The 26473-nt window shown below is 34.4% G+C and overlaps 1 protein-coding gene across 3 annotated transcripts; it reads left to right on the top strand.

The window, feature by feature from the left end:
- Nucleotides 1-26457, top strand: LOC126838203 (uncharacterized). Of its 3 annotated transcripts, XR_007685676.1 has the most exons (10): nt 1-333; nt 13927-14213; nt 15988-16145; nt 17027-18809; nt 19838-20022; nt 20085-20377; nt 20691-20846; nt 21425-21613; nt 22415-22517; nt 23654-23775. XR_007685676.1 is itself a non-coding variant. In XM_050572403.1 (9 exons), exons 2-9 carry the CDS (start codon nt 13949-13951, stop codon nt 24015-24017), a joined length of 3393 nt encoding a protein of 1130 aa, XP_050428360.1. In that variant the 5' UTR covers nt 1-333; nt 13927-13948; the 3' UTR covers nt 24018-26457. The 3 variants fall into 3 exon arrangements, 2 of the variants coding, with proteins under 2 accessions (XP_050428360.1, XP_050428361.1); XM_050572403.1 differs by lacking the exon at nt 22415-22517 and having other exon boundaries at nt 23654-26457; XM_050572404.1 differs by lacking the exons at nt 13927-14213; nt 22415-22517 and having other exon boundaries at nt 23654-26457.
- Nucleotides 26458-26473: the final 16 nt, after the last annotated feature.

The following is a 26473-nucleotide window of genomic DNA, read 5'->3' as shown; positions in this document are numbered from 1 at the left end:
CAGCAGCAGTAGCACGCACGTACAGCAGTCGGTCCGTCGACGAGTTTGGTACACACACGTCGTTGTCGTCAACCGTCAAACAAATATACCCGTCGTCGTCGTCGTCCCATCGTCCAATCGTCCCATCGTCCCATCGTCCCATCGTCCCTGCGCCGTCGACGGGACGCCACCGCCGCAAGACCCTGTTGGTGGACCTCGACCTAATCGCGTCGACACACGGTTTAATTCACGAGCACGGGTTTACGCTTTTATAGGGGCACGGCCGTTGCCGGGACGGGCGCGCGTAGGGCGTCGCCGACCGACATGGAGCCTGTCACCACTTCGACGACGTGGGTACGTATTCTAGCATCTAGACCTGTGTAAAAGTCCTCACCGCACTTGGCCTCGCCTAGCCTGACCAGGCTATGGCGGTGGTGATGCGATACACGCGTGATTAGGGTGAATAGCAAACGGTACAAAACGGGCTGCGGCCAAAAGTACAGATACATTGTACAGAAATTAAACTGAATTACGAATAAACAATACAAAACTTGTAAGTATAAACGAAGGTGGTATAAAAAAGGGACGGGGACGACGAGAATGAAAACTAGGCAACTAGGCTCAGTAATTCGGCACAGTCGATTCAGGACCTCGATCCTGTAGGAACTTTTAATTCGCAAGTTCACGCCTATCTGCATAGCCGACGGGCTCCGCTTAATCACATCAACGCGATCAAACCACCCGACTGACCTACATACTATTGTCTTTAGTTGAGCCTATTCTCGTTTGTCCAGCGGTACAAGTCCGCGATTTCGATCCAACGGTGAAACCAAATAAGGAACAATCCCATTTTTTTTTTAATCCAATAGTACACCGTTATCACCTGATGTATGGGTTCCTCCGTGGCTTAGATATACTAGGTTATTGTATCTTTACCCCCTCTGCATTGAACTGTTCAATGATAAACAAAAAATGGCAGCGTAAGGGTCAGCCAATCAAATTCGTTTATTTTATACAGGTATTATGTATATATTTATCAAAAAAAGCACAATTTGCCCTTATGCTGCCATTTTGTGAATTGATAATACAATACAATGGGGTTATGCAATAACCTAGTACACATTTAAGCCATGGGTTCTTCGATTATACTCTTAAAGTGGTATAAATGCATCTAAAAGGTACGACTTATCTTTAAGCCATTCATTGGGAAAATATTTGTATCTTAGGCCACAAAATTCTCAGCCATAATCTTAAATTCGGCCAAGTCACATGATCGATAAATCTAACATAAACCTAACCTAACCCCCTAAACTTACTTTGGAATTTTCATAGCAAGGTGGTCACCAAAAAAGCATATTCTATGTTAATTATCTATCCATATATATGTATTATTAACTGTCTAATTTGGTATCAACCAAAAATGTCTTAGAACAACGACTAAACGATAACAGCTGACCATCCCGTTTGAATCTAAAAATGAATACTTTCAGAAATAATTATATTTGTACGTTTTTTAACCGTAAAACATGCGATAATACGGTATTTAACCATTTTATCAATTGGTTTTTAAAATATTTACTGTTTAAGTAAATTCAAGTTTTACTCAACTTCTCTGTAAACATTTTAATATGCTCCAAAAATTAGTATTATAAAGCAATATTTTGTTCTTCTTTCTCGCCGTATCATAAAAGAAAGCTCGGTCACCCTTATCCTCTGCTTTCACATTTTCTGTCTCTTTTTTATTCATTCCGTATCCATTATAAAAAAAAAACATCTACTGTGGTAACTTGTCGCATCTCTGCTACTTAATTTGCTTCTCTTCATTCAATACCCTTCTAGCTTTATACTTTTACAGTGACGGGGGCGTTTTTGGCCTTCAAATATTTTCAAGTACACTCTATGGAATTCGTTTTGAAATGAATTTTTCAAAAACGCCTTTGACAACCGAACATTGCTGTGGTGGACGGCAGTAAATGAACGGCGATTAACAAAAATGAACCATAAATCAAATTACAGTTTCCAGCAAACAAAATTCACCGCGTGACATGAAAATTATATAGAAAATGTACAACTGAATTGCCTTGGCGTGACAAACAAAAATCATACTTTAAAAAAAAACCACAAACAGTTATGCAATTACATTGTGCAAACATATAACAGCTAAACAATAAAGCTCTGGCATCGTTCGGCCAGCAATAAATTATAATTATTGAAAACCATTATTAAATTATAATGTTTCCAACTTTCAACTAATAGGTTTATTTATTAGACTGAATATTGTTACTTAACGGTTTTCTATATTTAAATATAAGCTTAGTTTATATAAAAAACACCTGACCAATACATTCTCATTAGCATTGAGTTTTTTTCAAATGTTATATCTTACATAAAGAAAAATAAAACATAATTTTTTGTTTGTTGATTTGGGGAACTATTACTGGAATATGACGTTCCTTTACAGCATTCCTATTTAATTAGCCGCCTTCGTGGTTTGAGATGAATATGATGTTGCATTTTGTATGGTGTTAAACGTTTTCACATGAGACTATAGACTATAGTTAATAGTTATGGAACCAACTAGCTATTACTACTGTTATAAATAATTTAATTTAAACAGTCGTTAAATGTAAAATCGCGTCCCTTTGGATAACTCGATACAATACCGATACACCCAAAAGAATATTAACATTGAAAACTTTTCAATAAAAGCCAGGCTTTGTGACTCGGTAAACGGTCATGCAAGTTTATGAATAATAATAATGGTTGGGCAGACTCCACAATGTGTATTTACAAAGGCAATTTCGTGACTCAATTAATAATAATACTAAGTTCAAACGCACAGCTTCTCACGCCTAAGATTAAATCTTCTTAAACGGGTCTTGTGACTTTTTTAATGCATTGAACAAACGACAAAAGAATCTGAGAAAAAATGTAAACGTCTCATTTAAATGATTTTACAGCTTAATTTGTTTTTGTAATGGTAGTATATAAATAAGAGAATCCGCATCGAAGCTGAAATAATAATTTTAATCGTTTTTTACCGGACAAGAAGCCAAATTATTACAGTTGTAGGATAATAAAACGTATAGCACATCATGACACGATACATGTGTACAACAAGTGAAATTAACTAAAAAAATTAGTTTTAACGATGCAAGCCTGCGACTGTTGCCAAAAAGGCTGGCAAAAGTTGTTGGGTAAAAGGTCGGCCTTTACTAGCACTGGCTGGTACATTATATTGGCGCCAGTAATGGACTCACTGACAGTGACAGTGACTCGGGGCAAGACTAATTGCTGTGTTTTTTTTTTTAGGGGAATTATCGATGGTCCCTGTAAAGTATAGAGAGACTTTCTATGTGCTAAGGTCACAGGTTTAACACCTTTTTTTTAAACAGGTACTCCGTCGGTATATACATAAAATACAAAAACATAGGACTACCGTGGACTCTGGGGATGTTTATTTAGTCCCAAGATTAAGGTGCCTCCCTCGTTTACCACCTTATTGATAATAATTGTCAAACACAAGTACACAGAACATGAACATGAGCCATCCTGTAACGTTACACACTCTCGATTGTTGTCTGTGTCAAGCGGTGTATTCAAAATTTAATTTATTAGCCCAGACACAATACGAATATGCATATTTTAATTATTATTATTATTATTTTACATCGGTTCAAGGCTCGCAGTGGCTCGCAGCCAAAACGGAATTAAAAAACAAGCATGTCTTAAATTGTCTTCTAGTGTATTTTACTTCGGTCTCATTGATGTCAGACATGCCAACGCGGGTAATCCGTTTGAATTTTATGTAAATAATAATAATAATAGTCAAGTAGGACCAGACCTAGTTCCGACACGTTTCCGGTATTCTAATGCAAATTGCGATAAAAATAAACAAATTAATTCCATTCGCTTTTGTCCAACAAGACTTTTATCAGCATACTAAAAACACAATGAATCTTGTTCAACTTGATTACATACCTAAGTATCCGTGTCTTGGGAGGAATATGCTTAAAAACTTAGGTGGAAATGGAGAGGCTTATTACATCCCTCTCCCTCAAATATTTCTGTAGGTCCTTCAAACTGTTTGCATTGAAGTTAGTATGTTTTTTAGTGTACTTTACTTATATTAAATACATTTAATAGTTTAGGTTTTATAGAAAATATTCTTACTTTTACTGAAGTTTAGGCCTTCCTGAAATTATGAGTCAATCCTGTCAATGTACAGAAATATCAATTGAACGCATTGTATTTTACACATACGGTTGTGACAAATTCTAAAAAAGGTTACACATGAAAATATTGGAAAACCTTGGGAAATTATTTTTGGACCGTTAAATGTTTACTGCAGTCGAATGCAGGAAATTATTAGTCTTTGAAAATATTACTCGTTACTAATCGCCAATGAGTCAGCTATCAATAGTTTGTTGGGAATTTTCTACAGTCCCTCCACGGTCGATTATGTTGTAGGTTGATTTCAGTAAATATATAAACGTGAGTCGACAATCGATATAGCTTGCCAATATATTAGCCAGTAGCCAGTAATAAGTATGACCCAGAATGACCATTGCAGTCTTCAAATGTCCATTGTCCGTGCTCAGACAAATTCATTCAACCCATATAAACAATCGCTGTATACATGTTTTATAAAACCCCAATAAAGCTTTTAATGAGATATAGATTTTTTTATTAGTATTTTTTTTTTAACAGAAATAAAACGTTTAAACTGAAAATTGTTTGAATTATCAACAGTCATGGGTCTTACTATATATATATAACTATAAAGGATTTGTAAACCTATAAATAAGCGACAGGCCATCAAAAAACAAAACTAGCACGCATGCCAATACGCCCATTTTCTCCATTAAGTAGTTTTCATTTTATATTTATAAATCAATTGGCTCTCGCAATAGTATTCGACCGGCATATATTTTGCATAACTTTTTTTTATATGTATACATATATACGCGTTATGCATCAGTTTCTTACAAACACAACTTGCAAAATTCATAGCAGTATGTGTGCAGTGCCCGTGTATTAAAACTCACATATGTCAGGTATTTTGTCACAAGGAAAACTAATAAATCACTTCTTCTCTAGTTCATAAATAAAAAATAAAAAATATATTTATTCAACAGGATGTCATGCTCCATTTTTATTAAACAATACTGTACAGGCAAACGTTTGCAAAATATTATTTTAAAGCTTAAACGATTATGTATATTAATTTGTATGTATAGTCATGTCCGTTCTTTATTGGTAGTTAATTATTTTATCAGACCGTTACAGCGCCCTTTAAGTTTTACTTGCTCTATGAAAACGTTTAGAACAAAAAATAACCCATTACCATATCAAAAGTAGATGACATTTCAGAGAAAATTACATAATATCCTTTTTCAATATATTCATTATTTACCATCCCAGTCCCAACCTTAATGACTGTATACCTAAATTTAAAGCGAAAGCTAACCTAAAAAAAACTATTACCTATTTGATAAGGAAGGCTTTAGACAAATAGTAAGAGAAATTATTTTTTTGTGTTATAAAATCGTTATTCGCAACACTTGAAACTATTTTCGAATTTGTTTGTATAACATGAAAGAGATTTCCTGTATGTTTTACAATAAATCATTTCTGTTTCGGTGCACAGCAGATTACCATAAAAGGTGGTACTTTATACTTTAGGTATAACATAATATTTAACGCGTTTTAAACATATTATTCGATGCGATTCTGACTTGAATACATTACCGAAGTGTCAACTTTGAACAGAATATGTGGTATAATGTTGAATAATGTACTAGAAAATGATTTTTTAAGCTTTAATAGAAAAGACACTGTTTGGTTTTATCGGATAAACGGTGCATTTGTTTGGAATGATTTTGCATCTGAGCGTGGCAATTAGATACATATAAAAACTATTTGCAATTTAATAACTCAAAACAACAGCAGATCATATCATACATAAATTGTTTTTATCCAATGTATACATTTTATATTTCAGAATAGGTTGTTTTTGAAATATGTCTGTAGGTAAAATGTTCTAATAGCTGCTCATTTAATTTTGATACAATGAGTATAATAAAAGAAATAAAAGAGATTCCACATTTTCTTTATCATTTTACTGGGTTTGTTTTTTTGTTAGGAAAAAAACTCACCAGTAATGGCTGCCTTATAAAGTGCCCTAATAAATTACGGATAGCGTTCATAAATATATATATATTGACATCCTTCTTAAAATTAAAACTCATTTATCATGTTTTATAAGAAGTTAAGATTACGGTACGATCATAAGAATGAATAACATTTATGTAATTAAACAAACGAGCCAATTTGCGAGTTAATAATATATAAATGCACAGAGTGATTCATTAAGGATAAGAAACCCATTTTCTCTTCATAATTGGACTACCTACCATTCTCTTTATATTTTGGACACCCTTTATTTTATGCTGTTTTAAATATTGAATAATATTAAATTGTTTATCTTTTTTATAGTTTCTTCCAAAGCTCTATCAACTTTTAAAATTGAAACGTCATCGTATATATTTAATTAACTTTTTAAATTGAAAAGAATTTGCAGAAAATGTTGACTGATCATTTGGAAATTTTCAGCAAATCATTCTTAATTTAAAAAGTTAATTCAATATATAACCCATTTAAGTTTCAAAAGTTGATAGAGCTCTGGAGAATACTAAAAAAAGGTAAATATTTAGTAATTTTATAATGTTAAAAAATAACATAATTAAAAATGTTTTCAAAAAGAAACCCTGTAAAACTTTAAATATTTTAAGAGATACTGAGTGTCTTATTCTTTATAAATCACCTGTACATGTAGAAAAACCAAGAAAAGCTCTTACCGTCGCCACGGTTAAGTATAATAGCATAATATCCCTTCGTGATAAGTCTATTATTATTATAGTATTATACTTATAAAGTCAATATTACTGTATAAAAATAATGTAATGGTCTAAAGTTAGGCCACTCAATGAGTGCTAATAATATAATATTTTAAGTGCGATGGATACCATGTTATTATAGCCATGCTAGACATTGAAATGCATTTAATAAAAATTAATATAAGTATAAGTGTACAAAACAAACCAAAACTGTTAATAGACAAATATTAACGCCGAATTTAGAATGGTCTGGAAGTTAACAAGAATTATTGTACAAAAAAGCTGACAAGCACTCTTGACTTACAAAGTGATGTCTTAAGTACGCTAATGGCTATTATTTATTATATTATAAGGAACGCTATCGACGATCAAACCGTGTATAAAATTATGATAAATTAAAAACTATATCCATTTTGAATTTCATAGAAAAAAAACCCAGTGTTATTCTTCGATAGTATTTTTTCAAATGTACAACCTGTATAGTTAAAAATTATTACAATAATAAAGGTAAATTTGCTGTGTATGGCGTGTTTAAAGATATCATCCAATGATAGAGCTCCAATGACTGGAAGAGTGGTGTTATTTAGGTCAGCAGGTCTCTACACCACAATTTAAACGACGGGGTGGATTTTCAGGGAGATTGTTGGAAGCTAGGTCAGAAATCAAAGGATTAGGATGTCCCCAGAGACCATTTCTCTCGTTAATTAAGAACCATAACAGACAAAAGCGCTTAGACCGTTAAAATGGGAAGACCTATGACCTTACCAGCAATTATGAGATCAAACATAAAACGTAAAATTTAAAGTTTGGTTATTAGAAGTAAAAACTAAGCTAAGGATGATCCTCCATTGATTTGTTTTTCTGATTTTTTCATTAACAACGAATCCTTAATACTGTGTTGAAATGTGTTAACAATAAGTTGAGCTATAAATTCAGTTAAGACAAATTTGTTTCACTATTGCAACCGTGTAATACAAAACGTATGACTTATCAGTTATCATACTATCACTTTATCATATTTTAATTCGAATTTATTTATGGCTCTGTATAGTTAACGTAAGATAACGTTGCAGTGTTTAACAACCAACAAAATAAATATTGATTTTTATTTCAAGTGGTCACACTGTCGCTCATATTACGGGTATAAATATTTATGAGATAATCGAACAGGACTTTTAAAATATAGTTCTCTAATCGCAGTTTTTTTTTTTTTTTAAATAAGTTTTCAATAAAACCGACGTTTTTCCGTTTAAACCAAACCCCCTTCAAATGTGTTTAAATAATATTAACAATGCTACTATGGAATCGCGTGCCCGACACACAAAATACACATGTATGCTCAAATCTAATACAATAGTGTTACTAGTTTTTTTTTTGTTATCATTTAAATATTGTAATTAAACGTTCAATTAATATTCATGTTGGCTGTTAGAGGTTGTCGTTACACATTACACCGGCGAATTTACATGCGTTTTCACGCTATCCCGGGTTATGCCAACGTCTGAATTATCCCTTATCGACCGGGTCGACCGCCGACCGCGTTGCAAACCTTTCTACCGCCGAGTTCTCTCCACTGGTGGCCGAATAATTACAATTTAAAACACAACATTATTTAGGTAATGTACTTATTTTCCGTGCTATTTCGATGATTTTATCATAATAAAGTTTGTTGGGAACATTGTGCTATTTAAAAACCGGTACGTCAACAATAGCTCGTGTAAGAATCACACTGATAACAATTAACGCGGGAAAGCCTTTTCTTATCACACAAAAACCTGACGGCCATCTTCTTAAAACTACACCACTAGATCTGTACATTATTATTTTTAGTTGAGTATAGAAAAAATAAAGTAAAAAATAAAGTCACATATTATAACACTATATTAAAATCAGGGAGTAGCATAATACATAATACTAAATAGGTCTTTACAAAACGGTCGTCATTATTTTGTTTACATCGCTTTTATCTATTCTGCGGTAACATCGTATTATAATGTCTTGTACTCAGCAGCGAAGTAATAAAGAAGGCGAACGACAGTGTGGCCACTTTAAATAAAAATAAATTATTTATTTTATAATTTGTTAAACAGTACCATCCATATGGCCTTATCAACTAAATATTAGGCTAGATATTAGGATATTAGGATTAATAGATAAATTTTAATTTCATACGACAACATGAAAATGTGATTTTATGATGATTCAAATGTTTTGTATTTCATGGTTGTAGTAGTGAAACAATTTAAAAACATGTATTAGAGAAATGTAATTTCGTTATTCTGGCCACTCTGTAGCTCGCCTTTTCGCTTACTTCATAATATTTTACTTATGCTACTCCCTGATTTTAATATAGTGTTATAATATGTGACTTTATTTTTTTCAAATATTTCCCAGAGTACAATGGAAGAGTCAAGTGTACACCACAGTTCAAAGGAGACGAGTAGGGCGACTGGCCTCTTTGAATCAGCCAACCTTTTTTTTTTTTATCAAAAAGAGACTCAGCGTTTTTCCGGACCTTGTTTGCTTCTGGAATTTCCCTGTTAAATAATTTGTAAGTTAACAAAGGAATTTTCTCTGTTGGTCTATGTCAATATACAAATAATGTGTGCTTTTTAAAAAAGAAAACCGAAGACAGACTTGACTTTTTAAGACTTGTGCTTTCATGCATATAATATTTGAGATAAAACAGAGTAAATGTTGAAATTTCAACTACAAAATATGTAAAATATTAAACAGTGCATACAACCAGCTAAAGCTTAATAATTGTATCGACTGAATTTGGCACAGTTCCTCAACAATGAGATTATTGACGAAGGTCTAGAAAACCCCTACAAGAGTTCTAAGTTAAACTGTATCGACAGTAAACAAATATATTATATACTTAAATATATTTTAAGAGCGAAAAAAAACAAAAATACTCGTAGAATTATAAATTAAACTGTAAGGTTTCCCGGTCAAACGCACTTGTTTTAAAAGACAGGCTTTTCAGCGACAACAATAGGGTCAATTATTCTTATAATGGTGCCATCTATCTTAGTATCAGGATCGGTCTAGTTAGACATAGACTAACAGTGTAACTGATAGAAGCTAAGAGGGCTTTACACCCAAACAGTATTGTTTTTATAAATTAGAAAAGTAAAAATATGCTAAGAGACAATTTTTTCCAATTTAACTCTCGTGACGTGACGACTTGAAACCGGCCAAGGGTTCCATTTTTTAATTAAAATTCTATAGCGGGACTACAACCTTATTTATTTTCCATACTGATATCACAGATTAGATAAAACCAGATAGTGCACTTTGTCATTTACTGACAACCAAAACCCCCCTCGACTCAGTGTGACCACGTTCTGGAAATAAAATTATAATATATCGCAGATAAAAATCAATTCAAATTGCTTAGTTCTGAACACCATTTAAGACAATATGGTTGCCCAACGGCCAACGACAATACTCATATTTTACGGCGACAAAGTCAATCCAAAAGAACATCTGTTTCGATTAACTACTAACAACCATATCAACTACTAACAATCACAGATTAAATAAAACCAAATAGTGCACTCTTAAACAAAATTGAAAAATATAAACAGGCTTTAATATAATCTGAGCTCGGTGTGACTAAAAATGAAAAAAAAATAATCCTTCTGTTATACAGTGTGGTCAAAAACATTTTATCAAATATCTGTAATGTTATCACCATCAACCATTGTTGATCGACTACTTGCTATGTGCACAATACGTTCGGCACATGTAATTTGGCCCCACTGCATTGAGTTTCCGCCATTCAAAAGTGGTTATTTTAAAATGTATTGTTTTACTACAAAGTGCCCCGTCTGGTTTTGTTTAAACTGTGATAGTTTTTTTTTTTTTGTAGCCACCCGTTCCTAGGGTGCTTGAGCTTGGTTTGTATTAAGTGGGTACCGCCAGGAAGAAAATACGGGAATGTGACTTTCGACGTTTGTACTCGGTTTTTGGATAGGTCGAAATCGAATCGGCGAACTTGAAACGTCCGCCCAGAGAATAGAAGATAAGTTTGTTATATATTTTTTCGCGCTGTCAATGCTTTGGTACAACACATATTATTCGGGTCGGCTCGTATAGGAACCGTAAAGTTATTTATAAACTTAGGCGGCGGCCTTACGAAGCGAATCCGTTTATTAATGTCAGAAGCGGGCACCAGCAATAGCAGCAGCTGCAGGTACCCCGTGTGTGTGTATGTGTGTGTGTGTGTGTGTGTGTGTGTAAATGTGTTGGTATACTTATATATATATTTATACAATATATAGTACATGTGTATGCGTAGTGCGCGAAATGTGGCCGAGTTGTAGGTCGTTGTTGGGCCTTTTTACTGACGTCGTATCCGTCGAATCGATAACCCAATGCCACCGCCGCATGCCTATAATAATAGTAGTAGCACACACAAACACAGCTCCCTTTGGCCGACAGTTCAAAAGCCTATATTAACTACACATAGTTGCTGTTTAAAGCAACCATTTATTTATATACAATAGGTATTCGTGTACAGAGTTGTGCTAACTTCTTATTGGAATAATATTTTTGAAATTTTTCGAATAAAATAAAATTGTTCCTTATAATATATAAATAATGATTTTATACATTTTTTAAACGTAGTACATAATATTATGTTTAACCGAAATAATGTTTTTAAAATAAATTCCTAAAAAAGATATACTTATACAAACATACAAACTATTTTAATAATATGTTTAAAAAGTATTCGAATTTTTCGTTCAAAATTGTTTGAAATTTGAATAATTTTTTTTTTTTTATTATTCAAATAACTTTTACTTGAATAATGTGTTACCTAAATGATTATTTAGATAACTTTTTATTCGAATGATGTACATTATATTTTATTATATTTTTTTTTTCCTACGACTGCCCTTTAATCTCAACTCCAAGTATTTCACGTGAATGTTTTTTTTTTTACATTTGATTATCATTTGAAATTTTAATTGTTCATTAAATAAAATTCCAACTTTAAAACTTGTCAACATTTGTTTTCAATTTGAAAAAAAAAATCTCAAATTTGTTATTTTTTAGCAAGTTATCAATTTTTATCGAGAATTATCAGGGCGGTGATTTTGTAGTGTCATATCTCAGCTTTTAGAATCTGTTTTTTTAATTGACAGCATTTTGATTATTTCAAGATTTTTTTTTAATGAAAAATTAATATTATCTATGTGTGAATCAAGAGCAAAAAAAAACCCAGTAAAGTAAAAACACAAATTTTTTAGTCAGTAACATACAATAAACAAGTGCTTCAAGTATCAGATAGACTCTATACACACAATAAGCGTAATCAAATGAGGCGTCTAGTTTCAAAACCAAGAAAAAAGACATTTTGAAAACGTGTTTTTTTCCCTAAGTGGCGACACTGTATTACACGGTATGTAAAACTTTTATTGGATGTGAAATAAAGATTTGATAACTTACTCAAACCGTGTTGGGAACAACTTGGTCTGAAGAAACTATTTGTTGTTTGTGAAAACTATTTTCAAAAACTGCTTTTATTAGCTGATTTTGAAACCGGACGCCTCATATTATTGTAATAAAACAGTCATAATGGTAAAAGTTGTAACGATGCTATTGAACAGTATTATCTTATATATCATTTGGACTAATGGTTGACCGACAGTGAATGACAATATTTCTATAATAGCTACAACGCCGGTAAGTGCAAACAATGTCAAAAATCTAAGGTCGAAAATCGACTGACGGTGGTGGAGTAAACGTCTTAAATAGCGACAAAAACGTCTCAGCCGGTCTTTGAATTCGCGTCATTAAAAGTTTGCTTGAATAACGTTTACTGTGACACTTTGAATCCGGTCGTGCGTGTCACCGACAGAATGATTTAAAGGGTATACAATAGTGTAATTTATTATTCACCAGGACATAGCCGGTATTACTTGACAAAATATCCGGATAAGCAAAATACGGTGGGAATTTTAATTTTACGAACCAAATATCTCGCATCGTGTTGCTATACAGGGTGATCCATCCGTTGCAAGACACTCATTTTCAAAATATTCATATTTCCGATTGTCTTCTGATGCAGTTGGGTCACCCTGTATTAACCGGACGGCTGGTATATTATAATTTATATGGCCCAATGAAATCCCATGAGAACCACCGGTGTAATTTAATTAATTATACAACATTTTATGATATATTAAAACCTGTGATAAAAATTGTTTGTTTTTCACAATTTATTTGCTCTCAACACGAATACAAAAAATACTGATAATAAAATTATGCATCGTATATAAAATTATTACTGTTGATGAGTTCAGTCGACGTAATAAAAAAAAAAATTTATCTGATTTTTGTGAAATTATTCAGATAAGTTCCTGGCATTCCAAAATGCCTACTGGATTATTCAGTTAAATAACACAAAGTCTTCTTTTTATACCGAAAAACGTTTACAAATCATAACAGCATTGAGGAAACACTTTGGCTTAATTTAATATTAACAACATAATTTTCAAGAGTATATTGTTATTGTCTTCAACTACCAATTTCGTTTATCCGCGTTTCGTAACAAACGACAAATATTAATTTGGCTTAAGTTTTGCCATGTTGACAATTACCAAAACATAGAAAGACGAATGGCCAAGTGGGTAAGGCGGCAATGTGTTGCTACTTGGCGCTCACTTTCACTGGGCTGACACTTAGACTGTCTAAACTCTGAAGAGAGAAACTTCCATCCTCCTCCGAGATGACCTAACTTGCGCGGGTCTTTAAAGCTACTTCCGGTTAAAATAAGCCGATAAGTTATACATAGATAGATAAACAACATGCCTCGAATTATACCTACTTTGTCTATTTTATAATATGCTAGTTCATGTTTAACTGGAGTTTGAATTTTACCTTTACATTCGGTCTCAAGTAGATTTTAAATTGCACTCAAGTGCAGGGACGTGTGCGTTGTACTCAAAGGCAAGGTTACCGATCACTGGATAGATGTTTGCAAGCAATGTTTGACTGGTTAACCGGTGAATAATTTCTTTGGTTTCTCTTGCAGGCAACCGTGCCGTTAGTGTGACATGGACAAACGTGAACACGTGGGGAAATTGCCTCCGCTGGCCTCATCCGAAGACCTCAGTGAGGATTTATTATTAGACAGTCCAGACGCAGGTACCATCAGCAAATGTTTAGAAGATATCCAAGAGGTGCCCAGTACGCCAGCCAAGTCGCTGAGACAACAGACAATATGTTTGGGAATGCCCAACACCCCGAGGATAGATATTTCTCGAGCCAGTAGTTCTTCGCACCACGACGACAGTAGTCCTGAAAGAGAATTGTTTGTCGGTACGTACTGTCGGTTGCCATCGGTATTACATAATTTATTTTAATATAAACAGGTCTAAACCCAGTACGACCAGTAAAGTACATAATAGAACATTTTGATTGCAACATTGTTATTTAGGTAGTGTTTATCGCATTCATTTCAATATATTAAAACAGTATACCTATACAGTTGAGTACGTTATTATGTATATAAGAGATAAAGAGAAAGATACTAAAGTGAATCTGACTATTGGGTCAAGAGAAAGGTGGGACCTTCGTTTGCAAAACGCATGAGACAAGACAGATAAGCATTAGCGTCATAGTTACAAGAAGAAAACGGGATTAGAAAAGGAGTATGTGAACGTGAAAGATAATTAGAGACAAAAGAATGGGGCAATCTAATTTGTTATTAAGGAGATTAGAAGTAAAAGAAATATTTGCCGGGGTCTAGTCACGAGGAAATGAGAGATAGTATTTTTAAAAGCAATGGACCGAGCACATTTTCTTTGTATCTGTTCAAACATTATACTAGCAGCTGCAGTAGAAAGGTTCTAGAGAACTGAGCCATATTCTTAAATAGGTTGAACCAGAGAAGATAAGAATTTGAGAGGAGCAGATAAATGGAACTCGCGTGAAATACGGTGAATGAAACCAAGGACTTTTAAAAAATTGTAAAATATCTCAATAATCAGTGTATTTAATCGAAATAAGCAGAAGGTTTTTTATGTGATACGCAAGGGAAGTAATTAATTGCTTACGAGAAAAAGACATAACTTGACATTTAGGAATACTGAGATTAAGTCCAAAACTTTCATCTCAACTAATCAGACGATTTAGATCATTGTGTAGTGAGAAAGAATCGCTGATGGAGTTAATGCGAAGAAAGATCTTCACATCATCTACAAACATTAACAGTTTGGCGTGGCGAAGAACGGAGGAAGTGGAGTTGACAAACAGCACTTTGTAGAACCCCAGATGGTGGAGTGAAGGAACCCATTTATTGTAACCTATTGTTTGTTGTCAGTTAGATAGGAATTGAATCAGGATATCAGAGGATCACCAAATCCGACAGAAATGAACATTTTAATCAGTAAAGAGTGATTTACACGGTCAAATGCTTTTTGTAAAATCCTTATAAATCCCACCAACCTGACTACGCAATAACTCATTTCAATTTTTAATTTTTTGTGCATGACGTGTGGCCATTGTCGAGCCAGTTAAGTATGGTTTAGAGCAAATTTAGATAGTGTTCGTCTGTGGTGCGGTGTAGGCAGTTAGGGTATTAAAAATGAAATCTTACCTCATTGATTTAATGCCAAAACACAGCTCAAAGTTATTCGTTCGAATCAAAAGCAAAACATCGACCTTCTCTGTAATTAAAACGGTTTAGTAGGCTAGAGTTAAAAATAATAAAGCTCAAACGTTTACAGAACGAGGCAGATTTTCAGACATTTAACAGACTCGTTTAGCAGTCAGCTCTAAATGTTTATGCTACCGCGCGTGGACTTGGCAATCTTGAAGCATCCAATTAAACCGAAATATGCTTTAAAAATTGCTCGCATTTAACTACGGTTTTATTCTGGTTCAATATGTTAAAAAACAAAAATAACAAAGTGTTAAATATATATTTAAACAAATTCCATTTGCAGTGGCTTTAAATTGAAATTAAGCAAAGTATATTACAACTGAAGTCATACGTGTAAACAAATTATTCGCAAATTTAAACCGACTTTAAGATGCATCTTTTTTCTTTATTTTCATTTTAACCGGGTATGATATGTTTTTTTGTTTTTAGACGCCGACGGAAAATCAGTCGAATCAGTGAGATCCGGCTTCGGTTACACCGAAGAAATAATACCTGACCTTCACAGCAGTACCGAAGAATTAAATTTCCACGACTTAACTGAATCTGAAATAAGGAGGCGGCGATCAAAATTGCAGCCTCAATACGCGGTACAGTTTATCTACTACACACGAATCATAAAATAAACCTGAACTTTTGAAAACGCTTCGTTGCAATTGTATTAATAATTTTTTTTTTTTTTATCTTTAAAATATTTGTCATGTTATTATCCAATAACACAAATGGATATAGTCACGGCCCAAGAAACGACATTGACTGTTTCAATTAGTTAATTCTTTCACATTTAAGAGGACGTCAAACCCCGTATTTATTAAGGAGTTAGATAGAGAATTTTTTAGGTCAAATTTTAATTTAAGATTGTGATGTGTAACTATTAATTCAGTGATTAGGACTCTTTTTTTGGTAGTTTATTTTTTGGACTATCACAGCATCTTTGACAGTTAATTAAAAAAAAATGAATTTAAACAAAAAAAGGTCCCCTTCAAAGTGATTTTATAGATAAAGCACCTATAATAATAAAGACACAGGGCAAGATTTTCTAAAAGTACTAAGTATGTCGTATGTGTTTGGATTATCTACAACTAAGTACAACTTTTTCTCTTTGGTATTTTGAAAAACGCTAACGTGGTTCCTCGGAAAAGATTTCCGGCACGATGCCCTCTATCTTTTTTACCAGAAGTGTTTTACTCTAAAATCACTTACGCTGTACTTTTATCTGTTTTACGTAAACATGTTTTTACCATTGAAAATCATCGATAAGACGACCTCTTAATATGCAGCTAACAGTTGTAATTATACAGTTCACACGAATTGGATTCACTTGTGTCGGGTATTTATTTTTCGATTAAAATTATTTTCATACCACCATTTATTACATTGTTATCGGAAAAACTTTTATCTCGTTATCAGTCTAATAAAATATTATATTTTTATTTCGATGTATTAAAATGTATTTAAATTTTTTATTTAGGTCTCTGATGCTACTATGGATACGGATTTCGCGGCCGACCGAAGGGATACAGCTAGCGAATCCGGTTTTTTGTGCATAAGTGGTCGTAGCAGCCGTGTGTCTTCTGTAGGCTCTATACACTCTACTGCTTCCATAGCATCAGCAGCATCTCGATTATCCGCCGCATCGAATTATTCCAGAACTTCCAGGGGTTCCTCGCCACACAGAGTTCTCTTGGAGACATCATTCTGCGGACCAAAATCACCTGAACACTTCTCCAACCGTCAGCTACTTTTCAACGACGACGAAGAAGACCTTAGCGAGCCAACGGTTAAGCCCAAACTAGCAGACACGGAAACCCAAACGGAGCCTAGGCCCAAGAAGGTGCATTTGGAGTCGGTTAAAAGAGAAATTAAAAGCGAACAAGTCAAAGCCAAAGTAAAGAAAACGTCGAAGCCAAAAGAAAAACGCGTCATGGAAGAATTACCAAAAGAAAAGAAATCAAAGACAAAACCTTCGTCGAAAGTAAAAGTGGTTTTAGACAACCCTAAAACTCAGAAATTCGTACCTCTAGAAAGTCTCGACGACGACGATGTAGAAATCATTCAGGGCAATGCGCCCAAACAAAATCCGGTTGCCATATCGTACGAGCAGCCGAAGACGCAAGCGAAGAAAATAAGCGGAGAGAATCAAATTTACATTCCACTAAAAGGTGATCCGAACGAAGCAGCAAATCCTACAAGCCCGAAACGCTTGAAACCGTTTACAAACCCGACACTGTTGAAGTTCATCAACAGAGACCCGGCTACTATCGAGTCGTCCAGACGGATAAGGAGACCTGTGAGATCAGGATCACCGGGAATCAGGGAAGAGTTCCAAAAGTTTATAGCCTGTGCCGACGATGAAGCCGACGGCGTACCGGTCAATCCCGTGAAATTGCGAAAACAACTGAGCATCGAAATGACAAAAAGAAAATCAATAGACCAAGACTGTTCTTCCAGGTCCATATCGCCGTCGATATTCGAAGAATTTCAAAAGTTCATAGCGGAACCAGAAGACGGCGACGTCAACGTAACCCGGCTCGAAAACAAAAACCGTTCGTCTGCCATATCCATCACAAGCCGTGAGGTCCAATCAGTAGTAGGCTCGGGGATTGCTGCCACAGACAGTGCGAATATCGGCCGGTCGTTGTCTCCGTCCATCCACGAGGAATTCCAAAAGTTCATGGTGCAGCCGGACGACGAAGAAAAAGGCGTTATCCACAACGTGTTACCCCAGTCGGCCTACAAGATCCCTATTGAAGGAAGTCCGTCGCTGTCGGCTTCCGGCGTCAACATCCGGTCAATCTCGCCGAGCATCTACGAAGAATTCCAAAAGTTCATCGTCGAACCAGAAGGCAACGACAATTTACTACCGCCACCGCCGCCGAGGAAACACGACCAAGATCAAGATCAACCGCGCAGCAGGTCCGTCAGCCCCGGGATTCTCGACGAGTTCCAGAAGTTCATCAACGAACCCGACGACGACCTGACTGGTAGGAAAATATGCGATCCTCCGCCGCCGCCCAGAAGCCCCCAGCCGGTAAACGTGCAAGTCCACGACGCCCTGGCCTACAACTCGGTAGTGTCCACCAAAAACGGAGATGCCAGACCCAAATTTGATCCAAATCTAGTGAAAATCGTACCGCTAAAAAGCGTAGACGACCCGAACCCGACCGAAACAACGGTTACCGCCGCATCGTCACCGCAAGATCAGTACCTCAGGAGGCGATCCGAGTCTTCCAGGGAGGCCAGACCAAAAACCGGTAACCAATAAAAAAAAATACCCAAAAATCGGTTTTTGTTTGGCATCTTTTACTTGTTTTTACCTGTACATGACCTAACCAACCATATTATAATAACCCAGTGCTTTCTTAACCGCAATTTTTAGTGAGCGAGTAACAAATTAATATATATATTTTTTTCAAAAGCTAACCGTGATATCGTAAATGTAGCTATAACACTTGTTAATAAAGCAACCGATTTGGTCACATAACCATTTACCTGGAAGATATTCGCCATAGTAAATTTTCAGTCTATCAATTTTCGTAGTACCTATGTAGCTAGCATATTGCTAAATAAATTTTTAAATCTGTCAATAAAAACAATCTTACTTCTATAAGTGGAATTACTCATGTAAAAAAGTATTTTAAGCATTGACTATATTTCTTAAAATCATTTTTTGTTAACATTACGAAAAAAATGAATATGTATTTTTTTCAAAGCCCAAATTCTCCTTCATATATTTTCTATGAAAACAATAAATTTAAAAAATAACAAACAATACATTGTAACAATTATAGTAATTTTAAAAAAGATGTATAAATTTCTCGAATATCGCAAATTATTTCACGTCTTGTAAGATAGCCCATTGTAGGAAGACTAAATAGAGATGTGAGATTTAAGATAGTATTTTTATTTTTTATGTACACAAAAAATTTGTCAAGGAATAGTGGTACCTGTAAATAATTAATCATTATACATACGTAAACTATAAAGGCTGTCCATTGAGCCTTAGACAAGCTTTAAATGATGACTATACGATAGAATAACATGTATATTTTGTTGTATAATATTGTAATTATGTATCGGATGTAAGTCCTCCTGGGGTGTCGAAACGCTAGAGGATCCACCGAAGAAGAACGCTGTTCGTTGAAGACGTACAGAGGTCTACTCGTCCGTCATCCCAGTCGGTTTTTTTCCGTGTGTTATTTACTATTTAACTATTAACTGTCTGTGTGTGTATTCGTCGTGGCCGCGTCCGGTGGCGTTCTAAACGGTTCCCGTATTTTAGGTACCGTGGAAAAATCCGCCAAAGAACGGAGGGGCTCCAGCCGTTCGTTGTTCGGATCGCTACTGCAACGGGCCAGCAGTTTTAGGGGATTAAACAGAAAGTCCCCGAAGCACAAGAGCACGTCGGATTTCGCGGACATCGATCCGAAGTTTACAAACGTCGAGTTCAAATTCAGACAGGAAGTGGTAAGTACAACTAGTAGCTTATGCCCGTTTTCGACTGACAAGACATAGTGTAAATTCATTAGACGGAAAACGACTCCGTCATCATTCCTTTACATTCGCCCAACGACAGTCCTGACGAGCTGAGCGATTCGGAATCAAACGTCACTAAAGCGGTCGTTCACGTGTCGTACAATCCCAACCAAGAGGAAACGGATAAGCAGAGTACTCAAAACTCGCCCACTGCCTCAGGGAAAATTCTTCAAAGAGAATTTGCTACCGTCGTCAGTTGTCCTGTCGATATCCAAGTAGGCGACTACTCCAAAGAAATGACGTTAAACCCGAAACCTTTGTCACCGCTGTCATGCCTACCAAACAGGTAATGTTTGCTTCCAAACCCACCAATTACATTGCAAATGTTTGTCCAAACGTATCATTTATTTGACTAGTCCAAATCGCAAAAAGAAACATTTCCTTATCTATATCGTCATCGATCCTAACTAATCTCTAGTATTAATTTCAGCGAAAAACCTAGATTTTTATCAAGATTAATTAATTAACCAAGTCAATCGACATTACCCATTTTATTCGTCTTCCTGCTCCTTTCACAATGTCTGCCACTCCCACTGATAATAATTTAATTGACGTATGGCATTTGTATTGTAGATATAATTGAGTATACTCTTTTTAAGGTCGGTGGATCTGGTGAAATCCAACGATACATCACCTGATTCCGAATCCACGTTGACCATTATCGGAACCGAAGAAGAAAAGAAAAAATTGTTTGGTCAACCCGAATCGGTCGAAGAAGAACTACCCATCGTACCGACAACTCTTCCACAAGAAAGGTTTGTGTAATTCACAGTCCTCAATGTTAGAACTTAATTTGAAATTTAGTTTGAAAAGTCAAGTTTTCACTTATTACAATGGCGGTATAATTTTATAAAGATAAATTTGATTTACTTTGAACCTAAAAGAACAAATAATATTGGCTATCCTTCTTTCCTAATATTTCTCTTTAAAAAAAGTGTATATAATCTAATCATGGCTCAAGAATAAACGTTTGGAAAAAATTAACTGTGGTCGATATTATTTTGTGGGTGTTGATTTGAATACATTTACTTCTTCTCCATTCCTTTTGATTAACACCGAGTTTTTACACATTTTGCGATTACTTCCTCTTGGATAGATTACCTGGTCTAATTATTATACTTGCACATTCCATCTTCAGAGCTGTGGTTCGATGTTACTCGTACCGTGGTTTCCTGTAGACTGAGAAAAAAGCTTTCGAGGGCGTAGGTTATATTCCACCCCCCCCCCCCACCGCCTTCCCTGCCACCCCACGTCGTTGCAAGCCGTTTTCTTCAGCCACGCCTCTTCGCCTTGGCCGTCTATCAAACAGCCAAACATATATTTTATCGCTTAGGTCTATGGCCGCACCCATCGTACCCGTCAGACACCGAACCGCTGCCCCGAAGACCTGCTCGCTGGAGAGACCAGTCAAGTGCAGTGTACCTAAAGTTGACTTATCCGTTGGGCTGGAAACCTACGCTGTTTCGGCTGCATTCGAGGAGGCAACCGTAGTTTCGGGGAAACTTCAAATCAAACTTCCACAGTGAGTATCTTTTAAGTATAGAACAAACTTAAACTGTCCATTTTTTTTACACATTCCTTCTATTAGAACATATTCTGAAACGACTTTGAGTGAGAGAAACATACTAACTTGAGTTAGTTTATGGTTAATACCGTCGCTTAAGATGCAACACCTCATATTTCATTTTCCACAACTTTACAGGAGAACAAAAATATCAGTTTCAATTACCAGTCAACAACCAACTTGATATGGCCAAAAAAAAGAGATATGAGGTGTTGCATCTTAAGCGACGATATGGTATTTTACGATTAGTAATAAACAAATAGCACGATTTTTTATCACCATGTCAGTATTGGCAATCAAGCACTGTTTTCACTTATTTCACACAAAAGCTTAATTTTTCCATGCAACTATCACCTGCTATCGTTCTCTCTTGCTCAATACACAGACTACATGAAAACATATAGGTCGCGAAATCAATGTGACCACAGTTTCAAGCATAAAATTTCATAACAACATAGTCGGCTATCGTTTAAATCTTATGATCGATAAGGAGTTTGTACAATCATTCATACATTTATCTTCTCGCGACCGATTAGGGAGTCTTTTTAAAAATGTCAATTGTATTCGGCTGAGGCCTGAGCTATCTCAGTTTTCATATAGTCTGTGCTGAATACGTCTATCTCCGATATATCTCGCTATCACTCTAATAACAATGTCCATAGTCCTTATAGGTCATGATTATCATGACACCCTATGGGAAAAAGAGTGGCAGTGTGCGCTCAAACCGTAGACATAAAAATCCTACTTTGTTTTTTCCAGAAAATCGTTAATTTCGAAGATACACAAGTCTCCACGTTGACAAAAACGACGTACCTAATGTGTCGACCACCCAGTATTGTAGACAGTTTTTTAATTTTAAAAGGTACTTTCATTAGCTGTTATTGACAAAACCAATTTTGATATTACTCCAAACACTAATGATTACACTAATGATATTATACTTGTTTTTGATTTGTGTTTGTATTATATATAGACGAATAATTAATTAATTTCTATAGTCGCCATTTATATTTGATTTTAGTTTACCATTATTTAATAATACCTATAATACGATGTGCGGTGTTTGTGTTTGTATTTAATTGATTTGCGGTGGTGTTGATTGCTTATTTGTTTCCCGGCCAGGACGCGGTTGGCTCCAGCATGAACTCAAACGCTTAATATTTATATATATATATATTATATATATGTACACATATCTATCGCCTACGTTCGCCACACAGACGTCATAGGAAACATACGATTATAAATCACATGTACAGGGTGTCCCACAAACATTTGACAAATCAAGTAACTTTTGTTCTAGTGAATATTTTTAAAAAATTTAAGAATTATTTAAAACCCTTAAGAACGATACAAACCGTGGTGTTTATTGCCCAAATGAGTATTAATTTTAAAAAAAAAATTCTTAAAAATATTCACTAGAACGAAAGTTATTTCATTTGTCACAAGTCCTTGTGGGACACCCTGTATTTATATGTATGTATTTTTTTTTTAACTAGTATTGCCACCGACGTTTCTATAAATAATACTAGCGTGAGCTTGAACTTTACACGCACCACCGCCGCCGCTCGGTCTAATTTCAATGTGTATTTGTGTCTTTTTAAAATAGGTCCTATGTGAAGTTAGATTAAAATCAGTATGTTCTTTTGAATCGTAAAAACTATCTACATTAATAATTATAAGACCAGTTCTGAGTTGGGAAATTAAAATTGAACAGAAAAAAAAACTATTAGAGATAAATTTTAGAAAATTTAATGATCATACAGAAAACCGGTGTTTTAAACACACAAGTAATTAAAATGTAAACAGACTTGGCAAGTGATAGAGGAACTTTTTGAGGCCCGATACGGATTAAAAAAAAAATCATTATATTTTTTGGTTTTATTTTTCCAAAAACCAAAAATGTGTCCATTGTACAGTGTTTTTTTTTTTAATCTTTAATTGAAGTATTCGAAATACTTAAATGATAAACCATTTTGTCTTTGTGTGTGTTTGAAGGTTCAAAAAAACGCCCGTCCAAGTGATAATGTCGACGTGTTCCGTTGTCGTGGCCGCAGAAGAGCCCGTCGCTGGCCGTCGTCGAAGAGCCCGCAGTATGAACGCGGCGTTCACGTCGCCGCCGCCGCAGCCGCAGCAACAACACTGTGGCCGCGGCCGCTACTACTGGACGGATTTCAGCGACAGCTGTGGCGACAAGCCCAAGTCGCCGATGAAAATCACCGCCCTGCCCGCGTCGCTGCAGCCGCAACAACGCAGAACGACGTCGCACACCTTGGACGGGTCCGCCGGCGGACGGTGCGGGTGCGATTGCCACCACGACCTGTGGCCTGCCGTCTCGAGGAACCGAAGCGACACCACCTAAATGGGTGCATTCGGACAAACACCACTTTTGAGTATTACCAAAAAATGTACCAAACAGATACAACAAAAAAAAAACGTTAATTACCTCTTCAAAATCGTCGTCCCTATTTCCATTTATTTTATTTTATATTATATACATATACATATATATATATATATATATAAATTATTATTACATTACATTTGCAAGTAAAAAAATTTAAAAAAACGATTTTAAAATTCCATTTTGTGGTCATTTATTATTATAAAAATTGGGTCACGTTCAAACTAACAAAAATACAAAAAAAAACACTGCCAATCTTAAGTTTAAAAAAAAAAAACCATTTTATAGCTAAATATATATATTATTATAAAAACAGAAAGAAGAGCGGATGACGTTTTGTAAAATAAAAAAACATCTAATACACATTTTTATGTGATAAACACATGAATACACTCGTACTTACTCTTCCTGGTGGCAAATTTTCACGTTATCGACGTTGAGCCTATATTTAAAACGTTTGTACTCGATTTGGTTAATCGACAAAATTGGTATAGTTATGTTAACTAACAACATCTCTAATAAAATCACAAATTGTACAAAATATATTGTAATAAACGAATACATACATACGATTTACGTTATTACTTATTAAACAAATTGAATGTAATGATTTCATAGACTTTTTTTGTATAATAATATAATGTTTTAGACGCATATTAAAGGGAAAAAATTCATCCAATAGTTCTTTAGGGGCCATCGCGAAAAGAACTAGTTTTTTTTTTCTTTTTTGTATTAATGTATTTATTCTAAAATAATAATACAATACCAAGTGCTATATTATAATGTTAAGTGTACACGCTTGTATTCCAACCGGAAAAATTATTGTAATTTTGTTTGTTTTACAATAATATTAGAGTTTATTCGGTTTTTTTCATAATAATAATATTATATTATATTGTAATATTTTCTACATTTTATTCCCCATAGTTTTTATCTTTGCTCGTACGTTGTTGTTGTTGTTATTGTTGTTGTTGTTAAATGCATTTTACCCGTTAAGAGTTTCCGGTTTAAGAAAATCACATAAATTCCAAAAGGGGGTTGACTACAATACATTAAGGAGGGTCAGGGGTTGACTATGGTATAAGGCGTGGTCAATATAAATTCACTTAATTGGTTTTTCCGTTATTTTATAAATTATTATTATTATTATATTCTTAGATGTTGTAATAGAAAATATAATATAGAGTTGTGTGCCTACCCAAACGCTCTTTAAAATAATATGTAATTTTATTATTGATATTTTACTAATAATAACAATTTGTATTATTTTGTCGTTAAGTTTTTTTTTTTTTTGCATTCTAGACTTTCTAAACCAAAAGTAAATATACATTATATGCCTAGAACAATAGACGTTGATTAATTAGGACGTTAATTTTGTACTTGTTTATTATATTATTATAATAGATTTAGTGAATAACCCATTTTCCCTTGATTTACTATATTGTATTGTTATAAGTTTTTAATATGTAAGTTATTCACGGAAATACTTGTTGGTTTTTTTTTCGTTCACTTTATGAAATGATAAATATTATTATAAATAATAATTGATTAGAAGCTGTTGCGGGTGGCAAACCTCGCCTTGTATACCTACTATAAAATTGTGCTTTCACTTATTTTTCAATTATTTACTATGTAACCGTATATTAATTGTTATCTACTGACAAAATATTTACATGAACAGAGCAAAATCAATTAGAAATTCAGTGGCGCCCTTACAGATAATTAATTATTTGCAATGAATAGTTTTTTTTTTTAAGAAATTTGGCGAGGTAATATTATATTTTGTATCGTCACTTTTCTATTCTATAAAATATAAAATCATATTGTCTATGGGCTAGTACAAACAGTATTATGACTATCTATAATGATTAGTTTAAAAAGAGAAAAATAAAAGGCTTGTAAATCGAATACCTACATTTCTATTGTGGCACGCCCGAAGTAGAAATAAACGTTGAAATTTAAACTACACAAAATGCATCGTTGTAGAAAAATCGATTACTGATAGATAATAATATCTATGTGTATGTAATTGTAGTTTAAAAACTCAACATTTGTTGTAGAAACGTTGATAAGATGTGTATTATTAGAGGGAAATTGTTTAATGAAAAATAAACCCTAGGCGCCACTGAGGTCTTAAATTTGTTTTCCTTCTAATTTTAATCATTAATGTATTTTTTGTTATTCGTTTTTTAACTTACCGAAACAAAATGGTTATTGTTGGAATCGTCAAGCCGCTTCGCTGTTGACGGCGACGTGCACGACTGATTTGTTTCCATTTTTTTTTTTTTTAAACCTTGTTACGACGAAAAAAACCCTGTTATTTTATACTGTTGTTATTAATAATTATTATATGAATTACGTACGTGGAACATTATACAATAAAGCAAAGAAAATCTACTTTGACGGTATTTTTT

This window comes from Adelges cooleyi, unplaced genomic scaffold, assembly GCF_023614345.1.
Source record: "Adelges cooleyi isolate 19-005CV unplaced genomic scaffold, UGA_ACOO_1.1 ACOO_flye_CR_arks_rails_tigmint_CR_PRNA_30, whole genome shotgun sequence".
Taxonomy (NCBI): domain Eukaryota; kingdom Metazoa; phylum Arthropoda; class Insecta; order Hemiptera; family Adelgidae; genus Adelges; species Adelges cooleyi.
This window is presented reverse-complemented; position numbering and strand designations above follow the sequence as displayed.